The sequence below is a fragment of the Sinocyclocheilus grahami genome, unplaced genomic scaffold (assembly GCF_001515645.1).
Source record: "Sinocyclocheilus grahami isolate Dianchi unplaced genomic scaffold, SAMN03320097.WGS_v1.1 scaffold780.1, whole genome shotgun sequence".
Lineage (NCBI taxonomy): Eukaryota > Metazoa > Chordata > Actinopteri > Cypriniformes > Cyprinidae > Sinocyclocheilus > Sinocyclocheilus grahami.
In genome coordinates, this window is record NW_015505959.1 from 45,507 (window position 1) to 71,077 (window position 25,571).

At 35.0% G+C, this 25,571-nt stretch overlaps 1 protein-coding gene across 1 annotated transcript in view; it reads left to right on the forward strand.

The window, feature by feature from the left end:
* Positions 1-25,571, forward strand: part of tanc1b (tetratricopeptide repeat, ankyrin repeat and coiled-coil containing 1b) — a 78,733-nt gene that overhangs the window by 39,220 nt on the left and 13,942 nt on the right. Inside the window, exons 9-15 of the mRNA XM_016246028.1 lie at positions 6,442-6,673; positions 10,446-10,612; positions 12,819-13,426; positions 14,984-15,083; positions 16,953-17,189; positions 18,082-18,264; positions 20,880-20,958. Of these exons, the coding sequence (XP_016101514.1) occupies positions 6,442-6,673; positions 10,446-10,612; positions 12,819-13,426; positions 14,984-15,083; positions 16,953-17,189; positions 18,082-18,264; positions 20,880-20,958 (1,606 nt within the window). The remainder of the gene's footprint in view (positions 1-6,441; positions 6,674-10,445; positions 10,613-12,818; positions 13,427-14,983; positions 15,084-16,952; positions 17,190-18,081; positions 18,265-20,879; positions 20,959-25,571) is intronic.

Sequence of the window (25,571 nt, forward strand, 5' to 3'; positions counted from 1 at the left end):
TAGGGAGCAATGAACACTGTGTAGGGATCATATCGATCGGAACTCAGTTCATGCACGTAGCTCACTTCTAACGAGCTGGTTATCTGAATCGGGTGTGTTAACTAAGAGAGACATGCAAAATATGCAGAGCTGGGGGGCACGAGGACTGGAATTGGGAACCGCTAATATACATCATGTGTCATTCACCGGTGAGAAAACTTTAAAAGTACTACAATACCAGGAAGGAAGATCGGGTTGTTGATGTTTTTTCTGCCATTCTCGCTCTGTCTGCACAGTGTGCGTGAACGCGCTGATGACGTATCCTGTCTGCGCGAACCGGGTGCAGACAATCACCTATTGCACCTTTAATACATTTTTGTGAAAGACACTTAATTTCCCATGTGTTGAATTCCAGTACAGTAATTCCTCTTCCCGTCATTACAGTTCAAATACCAGTTAAAATCAGTTCAAATTTACACTCATGAATTCAAAGGAAGCCAATTCTTCAATTCCCACTGGACTGATCCGAGCAGATTTATTTACATTCCTCATCTGTTCATCATGTGGGGCAGGTCGCCTTATTCAGTTGATCGAAAAGAATCATGAATATGTAAAAATACCATATCTGTGCAGCAGGTCCTGCAGTGTGAATGCAGTCTTAGGTTCCTCATTAGTGTTCGTTGTGTGAAGCGAGAGAATCCCAGTGATGCCGTCTTGTGTTTCTTAGGATGTGTGTTGCTTCAATATGTCTGATTCTGCTTTTGAAGTTCATAGAGGAGGGACTGGAGCGATGCCAGCGCTGTTGTTTGGAACGGTGTGTTTCAGCCTTTTGAAATGCAGAGCACTGAAGTTGAGATGCCATGAACCCAAAGACCCGCTCTCTTCTTCTCAGTGTTGCTGAACTCAGTGGCTGCTGAAGTCACGATCTCTGCAATAAATCTCTGAATATCTAAAGTAGTACTGGTGCAGTGACCTCCTCTATATTGATCCAGCTTTTTGAAAGTCATGATTGTTTTGTGAAACATTCTTCATGCAGTTTTAATGGTGCGTTCACACCAAACATTATGCATATGAGCAACAAGATTTATTGCCAAGGGCTTTGGTTATAAGTAATACAAAAATAACAGATAATAATACATTTAAACTGTTAAAATATACTTCATACTTAATTTTACAACAATTGCAATATATATTTTAAAATTTGATTTATTTTATTTTGCATTTGGCAGATGCATGTATCCAAAGAAAACATGCATTACGCTGAAGTTATACATACTGAAAGTTTTTGCATTCCTTGGGACTCGAACCCATGACCTCTACTGATACTCTACCATTTGAACGAATTTTATTTTATTTTATTTTTCTTAAATAATAAAAACATGAAGGTTGTATTCTATGTACAAATCCTCTGGTTTTTAAATCTATTATTCATATTTTATTTTATTTAAATTTTCCTGCAACAATAAAAACATGAATTTTGTATTTTATGTAGAACTTGAACCAAGAGTGTAGATCCTCTATTATTTTTTAATTTATTATTCATTTATTTTATTCTACAACAATAAAAAGTTTGTTTGTATTCTATATATGAACTTGAACCAAGAATTCAAAATATATTTTAATTTATTTTTATTATTATAATTTTTTTTTCTATATGACATAAGATGAGGGTTGTGAATTAAGAGGTTAAACATCCATTCATCCGATTAAGCACCTTTTAGTTATTCAGATGAATGGATGCTGACAATTTGGTGTTACCTATTTTAGTATATGCAACATGTACAATATTATGAATTTGATAGATCTATGTCATCCCAGGTAAAGGTACGCATTATTTTAGAAAGACACTCTGATAAACAGACTATTGCAATGCTGACGGGAGATTTTCGAGTGATATCAGACAGGCTGTGTACAGAGACATAGTACAAGCACAGTGCTTTGGATTTCAGTCGAGCTCCATGCATCTCCGTCTTAATCGGCTGAGCTGTCCTCTATCAAACACAATGTGAGCTAAATGATGCATCAACCATGTTTCCCGGGGGACCTGCCGTCCCTCGCATGTTACCATGGCAACAGGTGAGCAGGGTGGTCATTTGGTTGCATTTAAAGAGAATTGCAGCCACGTGGATGCCGAGGCTCAGGGACGACAAGCGCACAGCAGACAGCGGCAAATTACACATCCACGGATAAGACAAAAGCACTTAATTAGACGCTCATCACTAATCAGTTTACAGCGTAATGCTACATTTTTTACAAATGAGTGTGTGGCGTTTTGCAAATTAAATTGGGTGTATTCCAATCAATCCCTGCATGCATCATGTCACGTAAGCGCAGGCTGATTAGTAAAGCTCTCTCCATTAGTTTGTTGACTGATTAATTCACATATTTGCAGTTGGTGCTGTGTTGATGGAGAATTGATTAACTTTATCTTTTTAATACCTTTTTGCAATTATACATGCAGGTGGTAAATCTTCTAGACACACCAGACTATTGACTTTCAACATACTTAGACAGGAAGAGACCTCACATTATATTATATTATATTATATTATATTATCATGTTTTTTTATATAGTAATTTCACTTAAATGCATCACATTTCGGAAGTAAAATGGGTTGTTTCAAGTTTGTTTCAATGTTACCCTGGAGCACAAAACCAGTCATAAGGGTACATTTTTTTAAATTGAGATTTATACATCATCTGAAAGCTGAATAAATAATCTTTCCATTGATGTATGGTTTGTTAGGATAGGACAATATTTGGCAGAGATACAACTATTTGAAAATCTGGAATCTGAGGGTGCAAAAAAATCTAAATATTGAGAAAATCATCTTTAAAGTTGTTCAATAGAAGTTCTTAGCAATGCATATTACTAATCAAAAATTAAGTTTTGATATATTTACGGTAGGAACTTTACAAAATATCTTCATGGAACATGATCTTTACTTAATATCCTAATGATTTTTGGCATAAAAGAAAAATCTATCATTTTGATCCATACAATGTATTTTTGCCTATTGCTACAAATATACCCCAGCGACTTAACACTGCTTTTGTGCTGCAGGGTCACATATTATATTATATAATATTTCCTTTCATCATGTTTTTTTATATAGTAATTTCACTTAAATGCATCACATTTCGGAAGCAAAATGGGTTGTTTCATGTTGATTTCAATTATATTATACTATATGATATTATTATATTATATTATAGTATATTATAATATTATATATTCGTTCCATTATGCATTTTTTTATATTCTATTGCACTCAGACATAACATTTCAGAAGTAAGATTGGTTCAGAGATTGTGCAGCGTTGAGAACTTAATTGATTGTAACGTAACTTTGTGAGATTGTGATGAATTAAGATGAGTGACAGCTTTTAGTGATTATAAAGGGAACGCTCTTGCGCCATAGCAATGGACGGCACAAATATATTATATAGCGAGAGAGAGTAAGCACCCTCACTAATTTAAGAAGCACCCAGACTTTATTCTGTACTACACTATACTATATACCCTTCTCTATAATACTTCCATTATGCATTGTTTTTTTTATTATTTTTTTGAATGGCCTATTCTATTCTATTCATAATAGTTGAACACGTGTGTAGACTTTGTGATAAGACATTTTATGTGTCCAAAAGAATATACAGTTCTGCTCCTAGTTTAGTTGCTGCTGAGTGTCTCAAACCAAAGATTTCTTTTGCGGTCTAAATCCTGCGTGATGCTGGTCTAATCAGTGTGTTGAAGGGTCGAGGGAAATGCACAGCAATCAAGACATTGAGCCAGTTAATGTGCACTTTGGAGTGTTGGCTCAAAGCGAGCGAGTTTACGGTCCCGCCACCTGAAGGAGCTTTAGATTGATGCTCTTTTCCCAGACCTCATCTCAGGGTGTGGACCGTGCTGTTCCTATTAACCCCACCTGTCCAAATGGGAAATATCCCCATCTGTCAAACAGAGGTTTCAATATTAAATTAAGACAAATTAAGAGGGTCCCTCAGAAGGTGCCCTGCTGTCTCACCCGTCTCTGCCAGGTTTCCTCACAAATCATGAGCGTTACTCCTGTGAATGGTGGTGAACCCTGCTGTTAGGACATCGCTTCACTTCAGAGAGAAATATTTCACTTAATACATTGTTATATCTGATGCTTCCTTTGGGTATGTGAGGTTTTTCAAGGGAAGAGTTGAATAAAGAATTACGAAATAAGCCAGCTCAGGTTGACCATTACAGTGATTAATGCCACAGAAAAGGAAAAAGTCATTGTAAACTCATCTGAATTCACTTAAGATGTTCCCTGTTCCCAGTTTATATTTTGCGTATAAACTAAGATGTTCCTCATTTAATGGTCTTTGTCCATTTCTCTGTGTTCAGATCCTCATGTTTTTATCCATTATGCTGCTGAACTTTTATCTTTTTATAACTGCAGGATGACTGGATGGCAGGGATGGGTCTGAAAAGCTCTCATTTGTGAGCTGCATTATTTATCAAGTGCAAACAGTGGCATGATATTGGGCTTCAGTGTTAGATCAACATGGATTGAGAGCAGCTCCTCGAGGGCTCACAGACCTCCTGCTGTTGTGTTATGAGCTTCAGTTCAGCAGCCAGTGATGGCAGCCCTGTTATAGAAACCAAACGTTTTAAAAAGAGTTTGATCTGTCAACTGCTATGCCGCACTGCTTCTGGCAGCAACCGTGTAGCCCGAAAAAATGGCATTATATTATATTATTTTATATTGTTTAGATCCTCACTATATATTTATTTATTCATTTATTATGCATTTTTCATATTTTATTTTATTTTACCACAGAATAAGAAAACCAAGGTAAAAATCATTGTAAACTCATCTGAATTTACTTTAGATGTTCCCTTTGGTTTCTTTGAAGATGTTCCTCATTTAATGGTCTTTGTCCATTTCTCTGTGTTCAGATCCTCGTGTTTTTATCCATTATGCTGCTGAACTTTTATCTTTTTATAACTGCAGGATGACTGGATGGCAGGGATGGGTCAGAAAAGCTCTCATTTGTGAGCTGCATTATTTATCAAGTGCAAACAGTGGCATGATATTGGGCTTCAGTGTTAGATCAACATGGATTGAGAGCAGCTCCTCGAGGGCTCACAGACCTCCTGCTGTTGTGTTATGAGCTTCAGTTCAGCAGCCAGTGATGGCAGCCCTGTTATAGAAACCAAACGTTTTAAAAAGAGTTTGATCTGTCAACTGCTATGCCGCACTGCTTCTGGCAGCAACCGTGTAGCCCGAAAAAATGGCATTATATTATATTATTTTATATTGTTTAGATCCTCACTATATATTTATTTATTCATTTATTATGCATTTTTCATATTTTATTTTATTTTACCACAGAATAAGAAAACCAAGGTAAAAATCATTGTAAACTCATCTGAATTTACTTTAGATGTTCCCTTTGGTTTCTTTTCATATTTGTAAAGTTGTGCATCAACTGCAGTATCTTATATTATATTATATTATTACACATTTTAATACATTATATTAAATTTTCCATGTAGTTATTCCATGCAGGGTTTTTTTTTGTCATTGAGTAATTTTGTTTTATAATTGTATTTTGTTTATTTACTTATTTGTAGATATTCTTGTCAGTATGTTCATAAACTTGGTCCATGATAATTGTCAGCTATATTTACAGTGCATTGCTGTATTTGTGCATATACAGGAAATTACTGATGAATTTTAATTTTGTGAGCAGCTGTGGAGAACATGCATTGTTTATGCATTGAACATGCATTTTTACTAGGTTTTAATTCTTATATTAAATATTAATTTGAATCTATTTGACTACAGTTTCTGTTTGGTTAAAATAATTGTTCCTCTGATTTATAAAAAAAAAAAAGTAATTTCAGAGCAAATGTATAGAGTAAATATGGTAATATATATTAAATATATTGTATATAATTATATTACATTTTTATATTTTATTTTCTTCCATACAGTACTTCCATGCATTTGTTTTCACTGAATATCTTATTTTACCAAAATACATCACGTTTGGAGGTAAAATATGGTGCAAATGTTGTTTCATGTTGATTTAAACATTCCATAATTATTTTATTTTATTTTGTTTACTTGTTTGTGGGTGTTTTTTTCTTTCTTTCTTGGACCGAGATAATTGTGTATTTACTGTTTTTTTTTGTGTGCATATGATGAAATTTGAATATGATGAATATTTTGTGCAATGATGAAATATCCTTCTCCTTTTTTAATTTAGTGAAAAACTGTGGAGAACATGCATTGTTTATTTTATTGTTTCCTCTGATTTAAAAAAGCCATTTCAGAGCAAATGCGTAGAGTAAAAATGGCAATATATTATATTTATTGTATATAAATAACAGCAAATATTGCATGCTTGTAACTGTTGCATGATTCTGAATGTAAATTAGATGCGTATGAGGTTTTTAAGGTCTCTGGTTCTCTCTCTGCAGGTGGTGGCGTATCATTACTGTCAGTCTGATAACACGTACACGTGTCTGGTTCCTGAGTTTGTGCACAGCGTGGCTGCTCTCCTGTGCCGAGCGCATCAGCTGACTGCATACAGAGAGCAGCTGCTGAAAGAGCCGCACCTGCAGAGCATGCTCAGTCTGCGCTCCTGCGTGCAGGACCCCATGGCTGCCTTCCGCAGGGGCATCCTCCAGCCGCTCGTCAACCTGCGCAAAGGTACACAAACCAGGCCCATCTACCTGCTTCAAACAGGTTTCTGATAAGGTTATGAGAAGTGTTCATTTCGTTAACGAAAACTATGGCTAAAAATATTAGTTGACAACCAAGTTTTTTCCATGCTTAAGGTGAAATGAATACAGAAAAGCACTGAATCCTAAAACATCAGCAAACATAGAGCCAGTCTGTGTTCCTTCTCATAGTTGCTTGAGCTGTTTGCTGCAGAAATCTGCCATCAAACCTTCTCAGTGACAAACTGTAATAAATCCAAACACGGATCTCGACTAAATTGTTTGCAATTGTGGCTGCCAAATAAATGCACATATGCAAACTCTGTGCCACATTTGTTGTTGTTGTTTTAATAGAAAAACATCAATGTAATTGGAAATTATTGGAAGTAATATTACAGGGTTTTTGCAGGTCTTAAAAAGTGTTAATTCTTCCTTCCGCAAATTAAGGTCTTTAATTGGAGCAGAAATTCATAGTTAGGGCATTAAATGTTGCATGCACTGCAAAAAATGTCTTCCTCAGTATTTTTGTCCCGTCTTCCAGTAAAAATATCTAAGCATCCTTAAAACAAGATACATTTACCTGAGATGCAAAATGAAGATAAAGTCCAGTTTTCTGAGAAATTGAAAAAAAAATCTAACGAGTTTATGCTTAAAACAAGAACAAATATCTGTCAATGGGGTTTGAAAACTTGTTTTCCCAATGGCAGATATTTGTCTTGTTTTGATCATAAATTCACTTCATTTTGTTCAATTTCTCAGAAAATAAGACATATTATATTAAGTCATTTTCTCAGTGTGTCTTGATTCAGGAATCTGTACAATTTTGCACTGGAAAACAAGACAAAATGACCGAGGAAGAACATCACTTTTGTGCAGTGTGATCAGAAGGTACAGTAAAAGTTATTTTCATATTCTAGTTAAGCTATTTTCTCACTCTTTTTTTCCCCATTAGTTGCACAATAATGTAAAAAAAACAATGCCATCCAGACAGTCCTTGCGCACATTTCACTCAGAAATACATCACATTATGGAATTAAAATGGGTTGCAAATGTCATTTCTTGTTGATTTTAATTCCACAATTGAGTGATGAATATTTGCATCCGTTACAGTTCAGAGAAGGTTATGTGGACAGAAGGAGCATCATGGATTGAAGCGTTGTATTACACGGGACGAGTCAGATGTCATGTGTTTGATGTTCAGCAGATGGTCAGATTGTATGAATGGGGAGAATTGCATTAAATGCAGAGACATCCGTTTTCCCACGACTGTTAGATAATACGCTCATGTACTGACATTTCTGGTTTATTTCTGAGAAATTAAATTGTTTCATTGAAATGAATTAAATCTATTGAACTTCTTGAAATAATAAGGTTGTAGGGTTGACAATTGAGAACCTGCTTCAGTTTATAAAGAAAATCCTGGAAATGAATGATTTTCATGACATTTGATTTAGTTAATAGTTTGTCTACATTCTTACAAAACACTCTGATTTTACTGGAAGCATTAAGTGGAATCAGAATAGTTAAATTCCTTCCTTAATTATTGACGTGATCTGTCACGTGTTATGAAGAGGAATAAAAGCCTCTGTTCTTCCCTCTTGATCATCCATAGGTTTCTCCTGCATCATCCGTGCATTTCTTTTCTCTTCAAGCTCAGGCTCTCTCCGAGTCTCTGAGAGCTCAAGGTCATTGTGGTTTGTTTTATGTGGCGGTCCAGTCTTTTGCTCAGCTCGATTGATATTTTACTGTAGAAGTGTGCGTTTCAGACGCAGATAAACAAACCCTGTGTTTCTTTGATGGAAATGGAAGATGCTTTGGATCAATACAGCCTCGAGAGGAGAGACGACAAACCTGAGGGAAACCATCTTCTGCTTTGCCTGCGATGCCCCAAAAAAGTTATTTTTATTTTATGTTTCTTCAGCAATTTTAATTTTTGTTTTAAGCTTTTTTTGTCATTGGGATTTTTAATACACATATACTGTATATATACATATATAGTTAAATAGATAAATAAATAAATAAATAAGGGAACCAGTCTTCAGCTCAATACACAAAAAATATTATTTATTTATTTTTAATATATATTTTAAGTTTATTATTTTAAGAGCGAGAGAGTATAGAAAATATATATTATTATTTATACATTTTTTCTAATGTTTTTTTTTTGTATGGGATTTTTTGCCTTGTTATAATCTTAAATCTAATACACATATTGTAATATATAGTAAAATAAAATAAAAAATAAAACAGGAACCAATCTGCAGCTCAATACACAGAAATATTTGTATTTATTTATTTGTATTTTATTTTATTTTTTATATTTTACGTTTAGTATTTTAAGATAGAGCATAGAAAATATATATCATTATTGATATAGTAGTATTATATCTTTATTTGTCCCTTCACAGGGCAGTTCATACAGCATCAACCTCACAAACAGACAAAAGTTTATAAGACATCGTGACAAAACTGCTAGAATGAATGAACGACCACAACAACAAAAAACAAACAAAAACCCGGGCATTAACGATGCACCATTTGTTTATATTTATATATTTACATACTCTCTCATATATTTATATATCAACATATTAGATAATACAATAGAGTTGTGCTTATAACAAGATAACAATACAATACACCTAACCCAGTCTTGCTTCAAGTAAATTGATCTTGTTTTAAGATTTTTTAGACTAGAAAAAAAGAAGCCAATATTGCTGATAAAGAAAATGCTTTTTTTTATGAATGTCCGCCACAGCCACACAGTGTCTTATTGAAACCGACTGTCGGGGAAGTGTTTTGGCTGAACCTCTCCGTCATGCCATGAAGAAGTCGGCACAGAAATTTGTGGTGGAGCTTTAAAAGCAGAGATGCTTTATGGATGCTGCTCGGCTGTATTCCTCATTCAAATAATATTTGAAAGCGGAGGTAGTGCAGCTCTTGATGTGTTGCTCGCTGCAGAACTGTTTCTCCGTCTCTGTGTTAGTCCGCTGCGACGGCTCGGCTCTGGGAAGTCGCTCGGATCTCGTGTGTAATGAATAATTAAAGTGACTCCTGACGGATCTGGAGGGTGATGCTTCATTTGAGGCCAAACAAAGACGTGCCGCATCTGAAGAGTTTAATTGTGAAGTGGACTGATCCGTGCTCCTCATTAAATCTCCCTTTTATTCTGTTGCAGAGTGATTCATATTATATGGATTCATTTGAATAAGTTGTTTATTTAAGTCAGTCTGATCTGAATGGAAAACTTCCTTATATTTTAGCACGAGCAGAATACATATAATAACCACATAACTCAAAGGAAAGAACCAGCCGTTGCACATCAAGAGCTGGACTCTAGATTCATGTCTAAAGTAGCGTGAGAGATTTCAGTCGTACACAGGAGACTCATTAGTGCTGAAGCTCTTCTGCTCCCTCTTCACCTCTTTCTTGGCATTTGACCATTTATTAATGCATATTTTTGACTGGACGAGCTACAGAAAAATATACTCCTTTGAATTAGTACTCAAAATGATTATTTTGTTGGACATAAACTATAAACTGCTACAGCTAGACTAATGAACTGTACAGTTAGACTGAAAAATTGTTTTGTTCCTATTATTATTATTATAGTAACCCATGTGATGTAAATTTAAATCCAATAAAATTATATATATATAATTAGTGAATCACTGCTTTCTGAACACTTTGCAATTTGTCATTAAGCATATAATCCTGATGACTGAAGTGCGTTTGAATGTATTTTTTCTGTTGTTTATCAGAGAGGAAGATTCCAGAGGAAGATTGCATCATCTTGATTGATGGGCTGAACGAGGCGGAGTTTCACAAACCAGACTATGGGGACACCGTCGCCTCCTTCATCACCAAGATCATCTCCAAGTTCCCCAACTGGCTCAAACTGATTGTCACTGTGAGAACAAGCCTTCTGGTGAGACGGGAATATATAGTGTATCTAAAGCTGCGGGTCACGACACATGCATGGGTGGCACATCTGTTTTGAGCTGCAAAAACCAATGTTAAATACAAGTGATAAAATGCACCAAATCACATGAAGATACATAATAGACTTAACTAGAAAAGAGAATCTAGTCCAATTAGACCGATGGACAGATTGAGTGACAACCTCATCCTCAAAACCATTAACAAAACTACACAAGATGGATAATATGACAAATTAGATGACATTAAATACAGTTTTGATCGCAGTAAGGGTAAATATGGTTTGTGTGACCACAATGTGTTTTGCGCAGTGAATTATTGACTGCTAAGAGCATGAAACTGAATTTCAGAAGACTTCTTTTACTTGTCATATTTCACCCCAAAATCAAAAGAAATCAAAATGATGAATAAAATTGTTACATTACAAATATATATAAAAAAAATACTATTGTTATAAAAATTTATATAAAAAGGTATTAAAATATAATTATAGATAGATAGATAGAGAGAGAGAGATATTGTTTTGCATATCAGTCATATTTTACCCCAAAATAAAACAAAATATAAAATAAAAATATCATATATATATTTAATTTTATATTTTATATAATTTTATTATATATTTTATTTTACATAAAAAATAAAAACATAATATATATATGTTATATGTTATATTATTATTATATATAAAAATGTTATACACACACACACACACATATATATACTTAGTATTTCTGCAGTATATAATAATTTCTTATTTTGTCTTCTGATTTGGTGGTGACATGTTTTTGTAACCCAGGCCAGTATATTTTTCTCGTCTGCTCAGATCAGGTTTGGTGATCATGTTCACCATCTCAGACTCTCTCCACCTCATCTTGTCACTTTGGGCAGGAGAATTTTGTAGCTCTAATGAGGAACATTGACCCATGAGATGGTACGACAGCTAGACAGTAATCCAGACAGGAGGAGGCCAAAAGGAAAAGGGAGCGAATTCGAGAGAGAGAGAGAGAGAGACAGAGACAGTGTTCGTGCTGGCTGCGTTTTGACAGTTTGAAAGGTAGAGCTCGACTAGCAGAGCAGAATCATCTAGTGTTTGATATGTGTCAGACGACAGATTGGAGTGTGTGTGTGTGCACAAGCGCAAATGTGTGTTTTTGTACTTATGAAAGCCTCCTAATGCGTTCTGCTCTAGCTGTCACTATAAGTGAGGAGAGCTACTAGTCCGGCGTTCTCACTCAATAGGACTTTACAATATTTTTCAGCCTTTTGACAATATTTGTTATATATCTTGAGATTAATGTATTTGCTCTGAATTGATTTAAAATGCAAATTTTTTTTATATCCAGTCAGCCACTGTAGACTAGTAATTTAAAATGTTTAAGAAGTAAAATGCAGTAAAAATCTACTGTAGTTAACATAGTTGAGGCATGCTTTACTTTACTTTAACTAAATAAAGACAAGCAAGATTCATATTTAATCATTTTTATTCATGTGCACTGATATTACAATACATACTAATAAACAAATATTTACATATACTACTTTCAAAAGTTTGGGATCAGTAAGTTTTTATTTGTTTTGATAGAAATTAATAATTTTATTAATTAAGGATGTATTAAATTGATCAAAAGTGACATTAAAGATGTATGAGAAAATATATGTCGGTAAATATTGGTGCATATAAATGAGATTGATTAAATATGATTCTTCCTTGTGAAAAACGGTGTGGAAAACATGCCTTGATCGTTTGAACTGATAATCAGGCACTTTGTCAGGTTGCTGGTGTGATTTCATCTGTTGATTTGTGTGTGATGATGACAGTCTGATGCATCCGCAGCATCACCACAGCCGTCAAAGCCATTCATCAGCCGTTTCTTCAGGTAGCAGGAGCGTCTCACAGGAGTGTTGTTGTGGTTCCTCATAAGGAACTATATGAGACTTTTAACGAATCAGCTCATGGGAAATATGAATAATTAATCATAACTAGTTATAATTAATTATGAATGTAGTATTGTCAAGATTTTAATAAACACTTACTTATATATACTTTTTCATGGGAGAAAAAGTTAACTAAACTGAATTCAAAACTTCAGTCAGGAAATCAACATTGTCCTTCTCAGAGAAAACTAATAGGAAAAATTTTGGATATATTTCTCGACAATTTTTGACTCTTCATTCCCTTCTTGTCTTTACAGGAGATCACCAGTCTGCTGCCCTTCTCCAAGATCAGCCTGGACGAATTCCCAGACAACAAGGAGATCGGGACGGACCTGAACGCCTACATCCAGCACCGCATCAATAGCAGCCAGAACATCCTCAACAACATCTCCCTCAACGGCAAAGCCGACCCCATCATCGTGGGCAGAGTCAGCTCCCACCTCATCTCCCGCAGCCAGGGCTCGTACCTGTACCTCAAACTGACGCTTGACCTCTTTGAGAAGGGTCATCTGGTCATCAAAAGTGCAAGCTACAAGGTGGTGCCCGTCTCTCTGTCGGAGCTCTACCTGCTGCAGTGCAACATGAAGTTCATGACCAATTCTGCGTTTGAGCGCGCCATGCCCGTTCTCAACGTGGCGCTGGCGTCCCTTCACCCCATGACGGACGAGCAGCTGTTTCAGGCACTGAACGCGGGCAGCGAGCGGGGAGAGCTGCTGTGGGACGACTTCCAGCAGAGGATGGAGACGCTCTCGTGTTTCCTCATCAAGCGCAGGGATAAGACGCGGATGTTCTGCCACCCGTCCTTCAGAGAGTGGCTGGTGTGGCGAGGAGATGGAGAGAGCTCCGACTTCCTGTGTGACCCCAGGTGAGCTTCAGTGCTGTATCTTAGCAAGTGTCTTAGGGTACTTTCACACTAGCATGTTTGGTTTGATTGACGTCAGAGTTCGGTACGTTTGGCTAGTGTGAAAGCTGTCATGCAAATGCAGTTACCGAACCCGAGACTACCTGAAGGAGGTGGTCTGAGTTCGATTGCACTCGAACTGTGGCGTGTGAATATGAAAGCAACACGGACTCGGGTGCGCACTTTTTCAGGAAGTAAAGTAACCTGCGCATGCGTTTTAGCCGATTACAATGTATACTCTTCAATAAAACACATATAAGTGATGATAGTGTTGCTGATTTACCTTGGATTCGAGTGAGAGTGAGCCTGCAGCAACTGCAATCAGAGCGGCAAATTAATGGAAATCCGCAGTCTCCTCAAAATAGCCGTCTACATGCGCCACACATACAGTAAACCCATATGTTGTTTACTCTGCTGCGCATAATAGCACCAAATTAATTTAAAAAACACAATATATTGACCCACGTTCTGTTTTCTGTTTTCTGTCATACGTTCTGCACGTTTGTGATGACGTAAGATGACCGCAAACGCACCGGGCTTCGACAGAATCAAGAGAGTGTGAAACCAGACCAACGCTACGGTCACCCTTTTTTTAAGTCACCCTTGACAAAATTGTAAAATAAAAATATTTAGCAAGAAAACAATGCAGTTTTTAAAACCATCAAGATTTTTGCAATTCAAATTGCTTTTTTTTACAATTTACATTTTTTACAATTTACATTTTAAATATCTTTATTCTTCTATATTGGTCATTACCATTAAATAATTTTACTTAATTATTATATTATTATAATTATATATAAATATTTATTAGAATAATTTATATTATATTATATAATGCATAATGCACATATATGATATAATACAATAATTACATAGCATGTTAATTATACTGTTGCAATGATATATATATATATATATATATAAATATATGTGTGTGTGTGTGTACACATTTTTACTTTTTTCTTTAGATAATCATTTACTTTATGTATACATAATATATATTAGTACATAAATTATACACATTATATATGTAATTTTTATGTGTTATAGTAAAGAAACGTACTGTTGCTGCAGGAAAATGTCAACACAGGATAAGAAACTGCACTCATTACTCATTTTCTAGAGGTGCTGATAAGCTGTGGTGATCTTAGACTCCAGTTTTAGCTGTAATTGGGTTTCTGTTCCTCTCCTGTTCTCATTGCTGGGTGTCCAAGTGCTCTGATTGGTCCATCGGTGTCCTATTGATCACTCGCCTCCCTGAACCCTCTGCCGGTCCAGACTAGAAAAGTTGGCTCTGAAAAAGAGGGACTTCTAAAAAGTTCCCTGCCTTGTTATTCGGCTGCTGAAAGAGGGAGAAAAGAAAGGCGATGGATTGAGTTTAATGTAGAGGAGATGCAGTGCTGATCAAAGCCAGCTGCATTCATGCGTGGCCTTTTAATGAAGCTCGCTTAATTAACACCAGCGAGAGCCGGGGAAACACTAAAGCAGCCTATTCCACCCTTCTCCTGTGTTTTACAGGAGCGCCGTTCCAGACAGGCCAAGCCACGCCAACACAGAGACGCTTTCAGCGCCTTGCATCAAATACTATGCTTTTAGTCAGAGATTTACCTCACAAGAAGCTCGTTTGATCTCAGAGATTAAAAGATTTGAACCTTAATTACATGCGACTGATTCTTCATTAAAAGAAATCTGAATTTATAAAGGCAGAAACGGACATGAAAAGTGAACCTGATGTTAAAAACCACAACTTTTGTTAAGAGTCTCATATTTTAAAAGCTTACAGGCCTTTCCAATTCACCCTTCACCCTTCTGCTGTCATCGAGGATATGAATGAGAATAATTGCTAGATTAAATTGCTAAAAATCCTGTGTGCAATGTCAAGGTCAGCACTTTCTGTTTGCTTCCAGATGTTTTTCCTCATTCATTTTTTCCTCATTTTTTCCATAGAAATTTCAACATGTTACTATTTTAATGCATTTAGCTGTCTTCCTCAAATGATACCTGGTGTTGATGCATAACTGTATCTACACTGATGAGAGAGCCAATTAGAATGCAGCATTTGCCACTGACCTTTGACCCCTACGATGAGTCCTGTTCTGGTCAAGCATTGAAATCCATCGTTTATGGTCAGATTAGTGCTGCACGTCTTCACTCCATCGGTTTGATCTGAAGATTATAAAAAGACAACAGATAAACGCTGGAAAGCAGACTTGGCATTTTAAGTAATTATCAAACCCTTTTAGATTTAGTGTTAATTTAATACTCTAAGGGTCATTTAAACAGTAAAGTCGTCCAGATGATTCCCCTGTGCTGGACTGAGTGTGTGATAGAGGACGGACGCTGTACTGAGACTCAGAGCAATTATCAGCAGGAACCATGATTTTATTTTCCTCCTCCTCTATTAACATTCATAACGTCCTCCACTTCACGGTTTTTCCTCACAGCACAGGTTGATGTGCTGCTGCTTTTGAATGCTATGGACTGAAAACACACATTGCTCACGATGACAGATGGAGTGAACGTGTTGTTCTCTGTCCCTTTTTTCCAGTTTTTCTTGTTGGCTGTCATGTTATTGGATGAATCTCTTAAAAACACCATCCAGGTCACATTTTACCCCAAAATCAACAGAAAACAGATATAATAAAATAAGATTTTTTTTTAAATGTATTTATTTAACTTCAAAATCAACAGAAAACAAATAAGGAAATAAAAACAAGAAATTATGTATATTTATTTATTTATCATTTCACTCCAAAATCAATAGGAAAATAAGAAATTAAATTTGTATTCTTTTTTGTTGTTTTATATGTATATATATATATGCTAACATGCTAAAAAGTCAGATTTTTGTGAGTTTTTTTATTTTAATTTTTCTGGTCCTTGATAAGCAACTATGGAAGGAACTCTTTAAATGGCTCTCAGTGACTTTTAGTCGAGTTTGGCCTGTGATTGCTGCATGCAGCTGTATTTTGTATTTATCTTTCGCCTCTTCTTCTCCATCCCTCTCTCTCTCTCTCTTTCTCAAGGTGGTATCTAAACATTCTCATGTGGTTTTGGTAAATAAAACACGTTTCATTTCCAGGCGCTCTTGGGCCACGCAGCCGCTGCTGATTAAACATTTGTTATTCATACGCTTATCAAAAGCAGAATCCAGGCTGATTAATGACTGGGACACAATGTGCTGCCGCGCACCGGAGCACTTAATGAGCCCGTGAACTGTGATCAGCATGCTTTACCAATCAGCAGTTTGTTCTTAATGAACTTTAAACACAGGATGAGGCATTGTTTTTACAAAGAAAGACACAATATGAGGGCTGGAGAAAGATAAATGACAACCGACAGTTCAAATGCTGCAAATCACTCTCGATTTTAGGGATTTGGTTGAAGAGGCTGAAAGCAAACCTTGTGAATTGTGAATGATGTCTAGAGTTCTTGAGCTCTCTAGCATCATTTGTCAGTCTCTACACTGTCTGGTATCTGTCTGTAGGTGAGCCGTCTGCTGATGCTGGGTGGAGCGAATGTAAACTACCGAACGGAGGTGTTGAACAACGCCCCGGTCCTCTGCGTCCAAGCTCACCTGGGCCATCAGGAAACTGTCAGCCTGCTGCTGGAGTTCGGAGCAAACGTGGATGTGGTTTCAGAGAACGGCATGAGTGCTTTGTGTTACTCAGCGGCCGCTGGTCATCTGGAGCTGGTCAGCCTTCTCTGTAAGAGAGGAGCCAAGGTCAGTACAGATATATTTATGTACAGTATATACTGTATGTATGTGTAATATAATTATTTATTTTAGTATATGTATTATATATTTTATACTTTTATATTTATGGCATATATTTATATAAATATAAACATATTTTTTATATATTTATATATGTGATTATATGTATACACATGCATATTTATACACATATTTTTTTATTTATTTTATATATTATATATTATTAATTTTTTTAATTATATATATATATAATTAATATTAATTTATAATTTATTTTTTATTTATCATATATTACATATATATATTATATACAGATATGTTTAATTTATGCAATTTCTATGATTCATATTTAAAAATGCTTTTTTATATGATTATGAAACTACAATTGAAATTCAACATGAAGTGTCATTAAAAAAAGTTTAAAAAAATAAAATAATAACTTTTTGTGTGAAACGGGGTATTTCAACTTGTGTTGTCACGATACCAACTTTTTGACTTCGATACGATACCTGACTAAAATATCCCGATACTTCTACTGAAGCGATACCATGACAAAAACATAAAACAACAGGAAAAGTAATTAAATAACAGATGACCCACATGGAACTTATAGTTCATTATTTAAAAAAAAAAAAAAAACTCTTTGACCAGTGTGTGCCTACCCTGCTTTTTGAGCAGTTTGTTTATTTTATTTCAAGCAACAGAATAAATGTTATGATAGGTTTAGTTAACTATAATAACCCTGATAAAAAAGTAAACGGACAATTTTGATCGATAACTAACTTTTAATCAATAACTCTAACCTAAGTCTAATATTTGAGGTGTAGTTCCTATCAAAACCACGCTCATGTGCATATTGAATCACTTACACAGTGTTCATGTTGTGGTTTGTTTTCAGGTGGATCACGTGGACAAGAGCGGCCAGTGTGCGCTGGTGCATGCGGCCCTGCGGGGTCATTCAGAGGTCATCGAGTGTCTGCTGGAGCTGAGCTGGAGCAGTGAGGGTCAACAGGACCTGAGCCTGAAGAACAAAGCCCTGCAGCAGGGGCTCATCGCGGCCTGCAGTATGGGACACATTCATGTGAGCTCTCACACACACACACACAGACACACACACATTTACAGGGGCATTTTTAACTTTTATGAGGGCAAATTGTTTTTCTAACCACCTAAAAACATGTAGTGTGTCACCAATTTGTGTCAAATGATTCAGTTGAGTTATTTAATTAATGATTAATACTCTGAAAATTGCATCTGGTACTTATAAAATCAAATCAGCATCACATACAAATGCAGGTGTAAATAATGCACAATAAATCATCTGTTAGAATACAGTTCATTACGAATATACAGCTCGATACTGTCAACCATAGCAGCAGATTTTGATTTATTCAGTTGTGGATGTTTTCTTGACATTCAGTGTTTTCAGAGCTGATTTTAGGTTTAGTTTTTCCACTTTAACTGTCTGACTCACACACACACAGACAGACACACAGACGCACACACATACACATACACATACACCCACACACACACACAGACACACACATTTACAGGGGCATTTTTAATTTTTAGGAGGGCAAATTGTTTTTCTAACCACCTAAAAACATGTAGTGTGTCACCAATTTGTGTCAAATGATTCAGTTGAGTTATTTAATTAATGATTAATACTCTGAAAATTACATCTGGTACTTATAAAATCAAATCAGCATCACATACAAATGCAGGTGTAAATAATGCACAATAAATCATCTGTTAGAATACAGTTCATTACGAATATACAGCTCGATACTGTCAACCATAGCAGCAGATTTTGATTTATTCAGTTGTGGATGTTTTCTTGACATTCAGTGTTTTCAGAGCTGATTTTAGGTTTAGTTTTTCCACTTTAACTGTCTGACTGTAGCATGTGCTAAAACAACCACACTAAACCCATAATTAAACCTAATATTTTACAAATATTTTAGAATTTTTTATTTTTTTTAACCCATAGGAATTTATTACAATATCTGAGACATTTCCATCGCCATCGATGTCATTTGTGACCCTGGACCACAAAACCAGTCATAAGGGTACATTTTTTGAAATTGAGATTTACACATCATCCGAAAGCTGAATAAATAAGCTTTCCATTGATGTATGGTTTGTTAGGATCGGACAATATTCGGCTGAGATACAACTATTTGAAAATCTGGAATCTGAGGGAGCAAAAAAATCTAAATATTGAGAAAATCGCCTTTAAAGTTGTTCAAATGAAGTTCTTAGCAATGCATATTACTAATGATAATACATTTTTTATATATTTACGGTAGGAAATTTACAAAATATGTTCATGGAACCTTGATCTTCACTTAATATCCTAATAATGTTTGGCATAAAAGAAAAATCGATAATTTTGACCCATACAATGTATTGTATTGTATAGTATGCAGTGTATTGTATTGTGATGTATTGCTACAACTATACCCGTGCCACTTATGACTGGTTTTGTGGTCCAGGGTCACATTTGTGGTTAAGTCTTGGTTCTGACCCTAGTGCATCCACATACACAAGTTCACATATTTGTACACATAGAAGGAGTTTAAGTGGATGTATGTGCAGTGAACTCGAGACCCAGGCCTTGAAGTATAATGAATCTTTTAGATGTTGTGTGGATGCGGTTGCCATGGGAGATCAGCCATAGCATCACGCTGGTCTCTAAGGTCAAGCTGTTTGAGCCTATAAAGAAACGGAGGGAAGAAGCTCTTGTGCGTTTGATTTAGCGTTGGGATTCTTCCAGCATCATCATCAGCGCTTCAATCGGAACTTATTTATTCAACTTCCTGTTGATCGACCCAGATAGTTTTCTTTGTTGCTGTCGAGAATTATTGCAAATCTTGCCAGTAGTGGGTGAAATGAGAAAATGAAGCAGCCATGAAACTGTTATTTTATTAACTATATTTCTTTGTCCTTATGACACTATTTCAGTTTTTTCCTTGTACCCAGCGTGAATGTTTTTCATTTTAATCACTTAATTGACGGCAGTGTTATTTTAGTACAATTCATATACTATTATAGTTTTTGTTAAGATTTTTAATAACTGTAAATTTTATTTTATATTTTCAGTTTTCTCTATAATTTTAGTTATTTTGATGTTTTTAATAGTTTTTATTATTTTAAAAGTTTATTTTATTTGATATTTTCCGTTTTCTCTATAATTTTAGTTTATTTAAATTTTGTTGTTTTTATAATTTTAAAGTTTATTTTCTTTAATATTTTCTGTTTTCTCTATAATTTGTTTAATTTTAATTTTGTTGTTTTATTAGTGCTTTTATAATTTGAAAAGTTGGATTAAATTTTGTATTAGCATTTATTTATTTTAGTACAAAAATGAGAAATGTTTCTGAAATAAAATAAGGTTAAAGTTTTTTTTTTTTAATTTTTTTTATTTCAGCTAAAGCTTGTATTTCAATTAACAAAAATGTTTTGTATGGTTTTAGTTAAATATAATAACTCTGAACGACCGTCAGACTGTCATTCTTAAAATCAATTTTAATCATGTACCATGTTGTAGTTCCTCATTAAATTCCCAGCCACTGGAGAGTAACTTCACCAAAGCCAATGTTTAATGACCCTGGTTTCAGCCCGTATCTGATTCTTCATTTGCTGTTCTGTTCTAATACTGCGTTTGACTGATGTGAGCTGGTGTTTTGGCAGGTGCTGGAAGGCTTGTTGACGTTGACTAATGAACTGGCGGTGCAGATTGATGCCCATGACACACTGTGGGGCGAAACAGGTACGTTCAGTTCTTCTTCGTGTTTTTATCTCTCGTCTCTCTCACGGTGTCATTATTTCTGTTCCATTAGGAGTCAGAATTGCAGTCGGTGGGAAGCTTGTAGTGAATTGTGGGTGTCTGTAGATACATACATCATCAGTAACGAGCCATGCACTGCAAAAAATGGCTTATCTTACTTAGTATTTTCGTCTTGTTTCTAGTCAAAATATCAAAAAATTCTTAAATCAAGATACTTTTACTAGATAAGCCAAATGACTTAAGTCTAAATTAAGTGCATTTTGCTTAAAACAAGTAAAATTATCTGCCAGTGGGGTAAGTATAATACTCTTGTTTTAAGAATATTTTACTTACCCCACTGGCAGATAATTGTACTTGTTTTAAGCAAAATGCACTTAATTTAGTTTTTTTTTCCCCTGGAAACAAGACTAAATATCTTAAGTCATTTGGCTTATCTAGTAAAAGTATCTTGATTTAAGAATATTTTGATATTTTGACTAAAAACAAGACAAAAATACTAAGTAAGATAAGCCATTTTTTGCAGTGTGGGATAAGGCTGCACGATCTTGGTATTTTTAGCCTTTTTAAAGGTGTTCTATATATGGCTCAAAATCTGTAATTAAATGTCAAATCATGCAAAAATGCAACATCTTTTATTGGAAGATTAAACAACATTTGATCCAATTTTGATAATTGCTTTAATCTTTTAAACAACTGAGAAGTTGAGAGAAGTAAAAATCACCTGTCAATTTCAGTGATGTAAATATATATTCATGTGCATGTATTATGAAGGTTACGTCTCAGACAGACAGCTAGTTCTTCTCGGAAAGCGATGGTATAATCAAAACATCTGTAGTGTGTGAAATGTGTGTACTTGCTAGATCTCTGCTTCTCGTAAATACTAGCGTGTTTTGTCAAGTCATCTTTATTTGTACAGCGCTTTATACAATACAGATTGAGTCAAAGCAGCTTTACAGTGTTAAACAGGAAAATAGTTTGTCAATCTTTTACTAGATAAGCCAAATGACTTAAGTCTAAATTAAGTGCATTTTGCTTAAAACAAGTAAAATTATCTGCCAGTGGGGTAAGTATAATACTCTTGTTTTAAGAATATTTTACTTACCCCACTGGCAGATAATTGTACTTGTTTTAAGCAAAATGCACTTAATTTAGTTTTTTTTTCCCCTGGAAACAAGACTAAATATCTTAAGTCATTTGGCTTATCTAGTAAAAGTATCTTGATTTAAGAATATTTTGATATTTTGACTAAAAACAAGACAAAAATACTAAGTAAGATAAGCCATTTTTTGCAGTGTGGGATAAGGCTGCACGATCTTGGTATTTTTAGCCTTTTTAAAGGTGTTCTATATATGGCTCAAAATCTGTAATTAAATGTCAAATCATGCAAAAATGCAACATCTTTTATTGGAAGATTAAACAACATTTGATCCAATTTTGATAATTGCTTTAATCTTTTAAACAACTGAGAAGTTGAGAGAAGTAAAAATCACCTGTCAATTTCAGTGATGTAAATATATATTCATGTGCATGTATTATGAAGGTTACGTCTCAGACAGACAGCTAGTTCTTCTCGGAAAGCGATGGTATAATCAAAACATCTGTAGTGTGTGAAATGTGTGTACTTGCTAGATCTCTGCTTCTCGTAAATACTAGCGTGTTTTGTCAAGTCATCTTTATTTGTACAGCGCTTTATACAATACAGATTGAGTCAAAGCAGCTTTACAGTGTTAAACAGGAAAATAGTTTGTCAATTATGCAAGAAGACAATAACAAAGAGTAATTTTTCCAGCTAAAGTCAGTTCAGTGCTGATTCAGTGCTGTCATCATCCAGTTCAGCTCTCAAATTTTTAATTGTGCACGTTATTTTTTGACAGACATCCATGTTGTGATATTAAAATGATGTAGATTTGAAAACAGATGGATCATAAGTTGATAATTATTTATTTCTTAGCCAGCAAGTATTCAGTGAAGTGATTGATGGCTTTGAGTGTGTTATGTCCATGTTTTTATTCCAACCGACAGCCAGCCTAGGTTTTTGACGGACGTGATAACGTGCATAAGGGGGAACTGTTTGATTTTAGGGTATTATAAAATGTGCTAGAGACGTTCAAAATGCTTTATGCGTAGTTCATTATACTTATTTTACAGAATGAAGTTTATTTCACAGCTTAAATTACGTTACTCAAAGACTGACATGTTTGGCTTGTAGAAAACGTTTAGCCGTTGCAAATTAATTGACTTTTTCTGTGGTTTTGACGCACAGTTGTGTTTAAAGTCTGTTACAGGCTTTAAATAAAAATATTTTATTTTAACCCATGAAAATGCAGATCCAGTTTTTTTGGGGTACTTTAAAGAAGCTTTTGTGCAATGGAAAATCTCTATGGAAGTTCTTCAAGGAACCATAATGGCAGCAAAAAAACAACAACATGTATTTATTTGATTATTAATTTACTTTATATAAGAGTGAAGAGTGATGCATCTAACACTGGCCTCTCTAGTGCTAAATCGTTAGTGATTTATGTACTCTCTTTAGGTTAAGTAAAGTAAATCACTAATAATCCAGCATTGTGAGCAGACGTCTCAGGACCGATATTGTCGGATAAGCTGTTATTGTCATCTCTGGTGCTGTTCGAAGGGGTTTGTGACAGACTAGCGCTGTGATGATGAGTGACTCAGCTGCGTGTGCAGTCTGATGCTGCTCTACATTATGATTATTCGAGTTTAAGGTTTGCTGTAGATTGTGAGTTTGAGATGTGGCTGCATTCGCGAGTCCATTAAGGTCAGACGTGGGCATTTGTCTAATTTAATTACACATCTCTGCATCCGGTGTGACCTTCAGTGGCTTTATGTGCCGCTGTAAAGGAAGAGATACCGCTGTATTGTATCTATTGTGAGATAGAGGGAGAAATGAAGTCAATTATCCAGAAGAGACTGTGAAAAATCCTAGATTGAGTCTTCAAAACAAACCGTGTGCATCTCGGCGGTTTAAGGAACGCAAAAGATAAATACAAGACCTTGAAGCTAGTAAGTGCATCGTCACTTTAATGACTTTTTATGATGAATGTTTGATTATTTAATTGGTACTTATTGTACATTTACTGTATGGTGAAGCTTGCATTTCATTCATGGTACACATACTGTACGTGGGTGGTCGTGTGTTTAAATGCATTCATCTTTCTGAAGCTGTAGTAGTTTAGTTTCAATAAGAGCTCTGTGTTCACTGAGGAGGAAGCTTTGAGTTACAGTATGAGATAGAAAGCTTCAGTATATGACATGAGGCCACACAGATGCATCATTTATGTGTGTTTGTGGTGTGTGTGCATTGAGGAAGCCAGCAGAAAGTTGAACCCGAACCGATATTCAACAGATAAGAGTGTTAAAGCAACACAGGCCTTTCTCCAGGCAGCTGTTTACCTCAGAAAACCTGAAACGAGACACCTTCTCACTGAACATGGGTTTTCCTTTGGCTTTCTAAGAGTTATTTTAGAAATTATTTTAATTTCCAGGCATGGGGGGGAAAAAATCTTAATAAAAAATGTAATTATAAGAAATTGCTTTTAGTATTTTAAATTGATTACAAATAAAATATATTTAATTTTCTTTTTTTTTCTTGTTTTTTTTAAATATATATATATATATATATATTTTTTTTTTTTTAATTTATACTTTATTTTTTAAATTGATTTTATAATAATGAATAAATCATTTCATTAATTCAATATGGATTTCAAGGCCTGGAAAAATCATGAAAATGTATTTAAATCTTTTAGTATCTAAATATAAACATAAATATTTTATTAACTGTAGATTGTTCTTTGACAGTGTAATCTTTGTCAAATTATTATAAGTCTAGTAATCATCAATGACTGAAAAAAAAAATGAAAATACAGTAGGAACCCTGAATTTGAACCTTGTGCATGAAACTATATGAATTCATTTCTTTAAAATCATTCCCCATAAAGAGAAATACGGGCTAAGTTCAGGTGCTGCCTGTTTTTTAGAAGCAGTCCTTCAGCACCAGAAGAGCAGAGATGTTCGTTTCTTCCGAGTACTCTTGAGTTCTTTAATCTTCAGACCAGGATCAAACCTCTCTGGTCCTGGACCAAGCAGAGCTCAGATGGTCATTTCCTTTATCAGACCTCCAAACACATCTTTCTCAAGCGCTCTGGATTCAGCAGATCCATTATAAAAGGCTTTGGGGGGAAACTTGTGGGTTTTCTCCTGTTCAGATGTGTATTTCCCTGAGTAAACTTTGTCAGTGTGTTGGCTTTTGTTTTTGTGTTATTGATTATCAAGCCTATAATTGTGTTTCTTCATTGTTGAAATTGCAGTCCTGCTAAATGCTTTTGTGAAAATGTGAAAATGCACTGAAATATGTGGCTGAATTTTATTCCTCTGATTGCAGAGTGTCTAATTAATTACTATGTGTTGTCATCAGATAAAGTTGTAATGTTTCTAATGTTGCTTGGATGGATGGATGGATGGATAGATGGACAGTCAAACAGACGATAGATAGATAGATAGATAGATAGATAGATAGATAGATAGATAGATAGATAGATAGATAGATAGATAGATAGATAGATAGATAGTCA